Source organism: Heterodontus francisci, chromosome 7, assembly GCF_036365525.1.
Source record: "Heterodontus francisci isolate sHetFra1 chromosome 7, sHetFra1.hap1, whole genome shotgun sequence".
Lineage (NCBI taxonomy): Eukaryota > Metazoa > Chordata > Chondrichthyes > Heterodontiformes > Heterodontidae > Heterodontus > Heterodontus francisci.
In genome coordinates this window covers 27,068,200-27,076,341 of record NC_090377.1, presented here as the reverse complement: position 1 = coordinate 27,076,341, position 8,142 = coordinate 27,068,200, and the positions used below count along the sequence as shown (strand labels likewise).

At 40.0% G+C, this 8,142-nt stretch overlaps 1 protein-coding gene across 1 annotated transcript in view; it reads left to right on the top strand.

The window, feature by feature from the left end:
• Positions 1-215: 215 nt before the first annotated feature.
• Positions 216-8,142, top strand: part of tnfaip6 (tumor necrosis factor, alpha-induced protein 6) — a 42,838-nt gene continuing 34,911 nt past the window's right edge. The window contains exons 1-2 of the mRNA XM_068036261.1: positions 216-312; positions 6,706-6,843. Of these exons, the coding sequence (XP_067892362.1) occupies positions 219-312; positions 6,706-6,843 (232 nt within the window). The 5' untranslated portion in view covers positions 216-218. The remainder of the gene's footprint in view (positions 313-6,705; positions 6,844-8,142) is intronic.

Here is an 8,142-nt window from a genome sequence, read left to right as displayed (position 1 = left end):
AGTCACCTATCTTACAATTAGTGTACTGTTGTAAACCAGCAACTGCAATCTCAGCAACCACAATAACCTCACAGCTATTAAACAGTTAGGAAGTAAAGAATGTCTGGGGACCAGATGTTGCAGCATAACGTGGTTTGCTGGAAGTTATATCTGCTTGTAGCTGTTACAGCAACGGCACTTACAAGAACACCCTTAAGCCTTGAAGTACGACTGCAACTATGCTTCTGTCCTTCTTTCTCTTAACTTTACTATGGCATGAGACAGGAACCTGGGGGCTGAAAAATGGAATACTGCACAACTCAATATGGTTAGGTAAGACTGCAGTTCTTTGTTTTATTTTTCCTGTTTGGTTTATAAAACAACAAACTAATTTCCCCATGGAGGAAGATTTTTTATCTCAGTTTGTGCTCTTTCATTTGTTAACACCAATCCTTTGGATCGTTTGTTGTGATTGTTCAAGCTGTTGAGAATCTGCAGCCTTCTGGTAAATGTTTTGGTTTTTCATAGTCCTGTTGTCCTTCAAAATGTGCATGCCTCTTACTGGTGGGCAAACTATCATCTTTCAGTTAATCAGCCCATTTCTGAATGTCTTATTGATTGTATGAAAGGTATTGTTACGACTGGGTGAGGAAGGGGTCTCAGGCTCCCCTCTGGCCCCTTTCCTGGTTTAGCCGTAACAGGGTTTAACTTTTAAAAGACGGTGTTTTAGCTTAACCCCTCAGTTTCTCAACTGCTCACTGTTCTCTAATTGTAATTGTAAATGAACCAATCAGACAGGTTTTCTTAGGTTTAAACAAGAAAGATGAAAGTTTATTAACCTTATCACTCTAACTCAGTTAAAATTACAAAAATATCCGACACAACCACGCTAGCATACATACGAGATAAACACACACACAAATAGATACAGAGGAGGAGAAAGAATTAAAGAATCACAGAATAACAGAATCACAGAATCGTTACAGTGCAGAAGGAGGCCATTCAGCCCATCATGCCTGCACCGGCTGTCTGAAAGAGCAGCTCCCTCTGTTCCATTCCCCTGCCTTCACCACATAACCCTGCACATTCTTCCTTTTCATTTAACAGTCTATTTCCCTTTTGAATACCTCAATTGAACCTGCCTCCACCACATTCTCAGGTAGCGCATTCCAGACCTTAACCATTCACTGTATGAAAAGGTTTTTCCTCGTCACTTTTGCTTCCCTTACCAAATACTTTAAATCTGTGCCCTCTCATTCTCAACCCTTTCATAAGTGGGAACAGTTTCTCTCTATCTACTCTGTCCAGACCCCTCATGATTTTGAAAACCTCTATCAAATCACCTCTCAGCCTTCTCTTCTCCAAGGAAAACAGTCCTAACTTCTCCAATCTAGCTTCATAACTGAAATTCCTCATCCCTGGAACCATTCTCATGAATATTTTCTGTACTCTCTCCAATGCCCTCACATCTTTCCTCAAGTGCGGCACCCAGAATTGGATGCAATACTCCAGCTGAGGCCGAACTAGTGTCTTATACAAGTTCAACATAACTTCCTTGCTCTTGTACTCTATGCCCCTATTAATAAAGCCCAGGATATTGTATGCTTTCTTAACTGCTCTCTCAACCTGTCCTGCCATCTTCAATGACTTATGCACATATACACCTAGGTCCCTCTGCTCCTGCACCCCCTTTAGAATTGTACCCTTTATTCTACATTGTCTCTGCATGTTTTTCCTACCAAAATGGATCACTTCACATTTCTCTGCATTGAACTTCATCTGCCGCCTGTCCGCCCATTCCACCAACCTGTCTATGTCCTTTTGAAGTTCTACACTATCCTCCTCACAGTTCACAATGCTTCCAAGTTTCGTGTCATCTGCAAACTTTGAAATTGTGCCCTGTACACCAAGGTCTAGGTCATTAATATATATCAGGAAAAGCAAGGGTCCCAACACTGGCCCCTGGGGAACTCCACTACAAAGCTTCCTCCAGCCCGAAAAACATCCATTAACCACTACTCTTTGTTTCCTGGCACTCAACCAATTTCGTATCCATGTTGCTACCGTCCCTTTTATTCCATGAGCTACAAGTTTGCTCACAAGTCTGTTGTGTGGCACCGTATCAAATGCCTTTTGAAAGTCCATGTTAACCACATCAACAGCATTGCCCTCATCAACCCACTCTGTTACCTCCTCAAAAAACTCCAGCAAGTTATTTAAACATGATTTTCCCTGAAGAAATCCATGCTGGCTTTCCTTAATTAATTCATTTGTCCATGTGACTACAGATTTTGTCCCTAATTATTTTTTCTAGAGGATTTCCCACCACCAAAGTTAAACTGACTGTCCTGTAGTTGCTGAGCTTATCTTTACACGCTTTTTTGAACAAGAGTGTAACATTTGCAATTCTCCAATCTTCTGACACCACTCCTGAGTCTAAGGAAGATAGAAAAGTTATGGCCAGTGCCTCTGCGATTTCCACCCTCATTTCTCTCAGTATCCTTGGAGGCATCTCATCCGAGGATTTGGAGTAGTGGATGGAATTCAGTTACTCTCTTTAGTTTTGCTGTAAGGTCTTTGGTTGGAATTGTAGTCTTGTAGTTCTCGCTGGGGCCCAAATGCACATTTTCAAATTTGCTGCTCTGGTACCAGAAGACTGACGAGGTCCTCTGTCTTGAGGCTTAAGCTGCTTCTATGGGTCCCTGGGACTTTGCTTGAGAGAGAGACAGAGAGAGGTACTTTTTTCTCTTTGGTTTTCAAATTGCTGTCTGCCCCAAATCTTTCTGTGATGAACAATTCAAACAGTCCCAGTCTGGCCAGCAGGTAAGTCATGTGACCAGCTCTTTGTTGGAAACAGCATCTTCTGGGGGAGGATATTTGATTCTTCAATGCTTACTAGACACACTCGTTGGTTTGGGGGGGGGGGTAAGTGGAGTGCTGTCTCTTACAAGATGAATGGCTCTCAATGTCCTTTGATCATTACTATTGACAAAACCCATCTCGTTATTTAATAAGGAGCACTCCCATTGTCCTTCTATGCAACTGTCTCTTGGAATGCAAATGTGTAGCCATGTTTTCGGCTGTTCAGCGCAGTGGTCTTTTTAAATAAGTTATGTTCAATGTCCAGTAAAAGTTCAAGTAGTGTTCCATATGACAAAATTAATATTTCCATTTGGCAGGTGTGGTTTCCGTCACAATACATTTAATTTTTAAAATTAATGTGCATTATATTTAAATAAATGGAACAAGAATTAGACTATATACTGTTAGTACATTATATGCTGTTAGCACACTATCTTACCAGCGTGTTTCCCAGGGAAGGGTTCAAAAAAAATGTTCCCATTCCTGATTTAAAAGGGAATTAAATAAATATATGAACAAGAAATGCTTCAAGGGTTTGGAAATTGGTTGATACAATTAACAAATGGCCTCTTTGAATTCTGTAAAAATTCTATGATCTCCAGAAACCCTAGCTAGAAAGTGTGCATTTGTGGACACTGAGTAAGGACAGAATCCAGCATAGCTGTGATGTTCATCACAGTCAAATAGCTGTCACACTCACTGTTTAGATTCATATGAAGGATAATTTCTTAGCTAAGGAGACTTACAGCAATGATAGAGCCCTGCCTTTGGGCCACAGAATCATAGAATGGTATCATGGCCCTGTAGTCTTTTTCGGAATATGCGGTTTGCCTTTAAGGCTTGCAAAGGATCAGTATTGCTTTAAGAGCCTGCAAGCCTTAGGAGTTATAGGAAGGTGCATTTTCGTTGCCTTAGAAACTGCCGTTTGGAGACTGGAATTCAAAGGGTTCATTCTCGTTACCATAGAAACAGCCACTGGGAATGAGTCTCATGCGATACATTTGTTTCAACTCAATTTTGAACAGGCTTATTAGTTGGAGACAGTTTGCTCTAATGGAAGACACAGACACAGGACACAGCTGTGATGACAGCACCTGGAAAAAGAGCTCTCAACCATTTAAACGGAAGGAAGAGAATTTTAGTCTGTTTATTATTATCTCTCAAAATTCTAAAAAAAAATCAAGCCAAAACAGAGATCTCTGGTAATTTAAATTGAAGAAAGGGAAGTTAGACTGTGACAATCTTTTATCCCTCAAAATCTGTAAAGTTAGCTTGATTCCATTGGAAGAGTTTGCAAGTCGTTAATTATTGAAATTTGCTGAAGAAGGAAAGCAACATCCTGTGAGGACTTCAACCAACTGTAAATTTGCAAGGACTCTAATTTTTTTTTATTTTAAATATTGTTTCTATCTTCATAGTGTTTAAGAATTTAGTTCTTCTAATTAAAGAGTTAATTTGTTGATTTAAAGACACCTGGTTTGGATAGCCTCATTCAGGGGTTAATAGATGGCACAATTTGGCTGGGTCTTTCTTTAATGTGGAAAGTTTTAAGTGATATATTAGCCGATCTGTGGAGCGATGGGATTGAACTAACAGTGCGTTAGTCCCACCACAATCAGAATCGTACATTTTGATTGGGGGCTTTGACAGGAGCAGTCGGTTGTAACAATGGTTACAACACAGAAGGAGGCCATTCAGCCCGCTGATCCTACGCCAGCTCTCTGCAGAGTAACTTAGCTAGTCCCACTGCCTGCCTTTTCCACATAGCCCTGCAAATTTTTTTTTTATCTGCGGACACTTATCCAATTCCCTTTTCAAAGCCACAATCAAATCTACTTCTAGGTAGTGCATTCCAGATCCTAACCACTCGCTGCATAGAATAGTTTTTTGTCATGATGCTGCCATCGGTTCTTTTGCCAATCACTTAAAAACTGGTTCTCGACCCTTCTGTGATGAAAACAGTTTCTCTGTATCTACTTTGTCTAGACCCCTCATGATTTTGCAAATCCATCAAATCTCCTCTCAACCTTCTCTTCTCTAAGGAGAACAAACCCAGTTTTTCCAGTCTATCCATGTAACCAGAGTCCCTCATCTCTGGAACCATTCTCTTAAATCTTTTCTGCATCCTCTCTAAAGCCTTCACATCCTTCCTAAAGTGTGGTGCCCAGACTAGGAATCAATACTCCAGTTAAGGCTGAACTAGTGTTTCATAAAGGTTCATTATAACTTCCTTTCTTTTGTATTCTATGCCTCTATTTATAAAGCCCAGGATCATGAATGCCTTTTGAACCACTTTTATTTTTTTTTTTATTTAGAGAAACAGCACTGAAACAGGCCCTTCAGCCCACCGAGTCTGTGCCGGCCATCAACCACCCATTTATACTAATCCTACACTAATTCCATATTCCTACTACATCTCCACCTATATTTCCCTACCACCTACCTATACTAGGGACAATGTATAATGGCCAATTTACCTATCAACCTGCAAGTCTTTGGCATGTGGGAGGAAACCGGAACACCCGGAGGAAACCCACGCAGACACAGGGAGAACTTGCAAACTCCACACAGGCAGTACCCAGAATTGAACCTGGGTCGCTAGAGCTGTGAGACTGCGGTGCTAACCACTTTCTAAAGCTGCCCTGCCACCTTCAATGATTTGTGCACATATACCCCCAGGTGTTTCTGTTCCTACATCTTCTTTAGAATTGTACCCTTTATTTTATATTTCCTTTCCTTGTTCTTCCTGCCAAGATGTATCACTTCACACTTCTCTGCGTTAAATTTCATCTACCACGTGTCCATCTAGTCCACCAGCCTGTCTATGTCCGCTTGAAGTCTATCACCATTCTCCTCACAGTTTACAATACTTTCAAGTTTTGTGTCATCTGCAAATGGGGAAGCAAAAAAGGGCGGATGAGAAAGATTGTTTTTCAATATCGTATAAGCAAAGATGTTCCTATCTAAATGAGCAGTGTATTTGTAAAGAGAAATCAGATAGATGCAAAAGAGTTGTGATACATTCACACATCTGGATTTTCACATCAGTATGCATATGCCATTGTGTCTCTCTCCCTTTCTTGTGTTGTGTATACAACCCTCTCCTTGGAACAGGGGTGGCAGAGGGTGGGGATCTTAACAGTTTCTTCAGTCACATTTTAAAGCTGTTGGTTTGCTTTATTAATACTTCCATAACATTGAGCTTGTGTTGTAAGAAATAACATACTACAGCATGACTTTGTGATTTTAAGCCTTTAAACTGGGTTTAAAGTTTCATCTTTGTTTTGGTTGAGTAAAGTTTTTGACTAATATTATTTCTTCAAGCTGAAATTTACTCTCAAAGTATTGCACTGTAAGACACTCCCAGCATCTTTATTGTATGGGAACATGATAAAAATGCTTGTTTAAAAAGTGATTCAAGATTTTTCAGACAATTTCCTCTACAATGAAAGATGATCTGGTACAAAATATGTACTTCCACCATTCCCAAGGCATTTAAAAATGTTTGTTCTAAAAATGTACTTGAGTGTGCAACCATTGTTGCCCTTGTATATCTATACTATTATAATAATCACATCCTCCCATATTATAGTAAATAATAAATATGAATAGTTCCACAGTTCGTAGCCTATATTTGTCCCATATTTCTGCAGTTTCTTTATATTATAATCCGTACTTTTTGAACAGTGAAAATCTTTACTGCTTCATTTTCATAGCACTAAGAAAATGACAAAAGTAGGAAGCAAAAATATGTGGGTCTATGTCTATATATGAACTAAAAGGTAAGTTAAAATGTTGACTTATCAATGCTGCAATAATGAAAGTGGATTGTATAGACTTACTGTTTTTTTCATATAATTACAGAACAAGCAGCTGGCGTTTATCACAGAGAGTCACGCAAAGGAAAATACCAGCTCACCTTTAAAGAAGCTAAAGTGGTCTGTAACTTCGAGGGAGGCACCCTTGCAAATAATGAGCAGTTAGCATTAGCTCAGAGAATAGGTAGGAAAAAGTTTGTGCATTTAACACATGGGATGGAATATCACTTAGTTAAATAGGCTATCGGCACAATGCTAATTGTAACTTAAATGACCCACTTTGTATTTTGTTATATTAATTGCACTAGGACAGTAAGCAGTGACATTTATAGATGTACTGTTGCAGTATTTTTTTCTTCTGACAGACAGAACTAAAGAGCTTCAATTGTGGGGAAAATACCAGATTTCTATTGTATTATAGACTGTGGTTAGAATGTTGAACTTGCTACCACAAGGACAGTTCAGATGAATAGCATTGATGCATTTAAGGGAAAGCTGGAAAAGTGCATGAGGGAGAAAAGGAATAGAAGGATATGCTGATAAAGTTAGATAAAGTAGGGTGGGAGGAGGCTTGTGTGGAGCATAAACACGGGCATGGGCCAACTGGACTGAATGGCCTGTTTCTGTGCTGTAAATACAATGCAATTCTATGTATTTTTGTTTGATGGTATCAGAGAGTAGAACTTAGAAGTGTTTTTTCTATTGTTATTAGTGACCTATTTAGTCCAATTCTTGACGTTATACTGTAAGATTGCAAGACTGTCATTTACAGTTAATACACTATTATCTTCAAAATGAACTACAATGTCCTTTTTCAGTAGTCAGGATATTTCACAAGAAATGGCATGATCCAAGTATTCACTCACACATGTAAAATACTATTACATTTGCACCAAAAGCAATCCTAATTGTATGAGTCTTTGTGAAAGTCATTGGGCAGAATTTTCCCAGGTGGTTGGAGGCGGGCTCGGGAGGGAAAGCCCCAGAAATTAATAGCAGATCGGCATCATGACTTGATTTTGCCCTCTGCCAGCTTTCCCTGGGGCAGGATTGAAGGAGAGTGAGGAACCCCCTTGGATCTGTCAGGTCTCCTCTCCATTCCTGTGGATGCTGCCGCCTTAAAAATCCAAATGCTGGTGAATCATCTGACACATGCCATGGTGCCTTTAACTAGAAATCCTTCTTTTGATAGAATGGATAGGTCATCACGTCTGCCCTCCCTAATTGGTCAGGGAACCCAGAGGCAGGATGACAATTGGTTTGCTCTGGTAAAGAGCTAATGCCAGGCGCACTGTTCAGAGAGTCGGGTTCCAGACCCAAAAATGGTCATGCCATTCTGGCAGGGACTAAGGTGGTAAGAGTCCACCCATTGTCTTCAGTTCCAAACACCAATTCCATTCCCTAGCCACCCACTCCATCCCTATCCATGACAATTTTTTGAGTCTGAACCAGTCTGTTCGCAACCTTGGTGTCATATTTGACA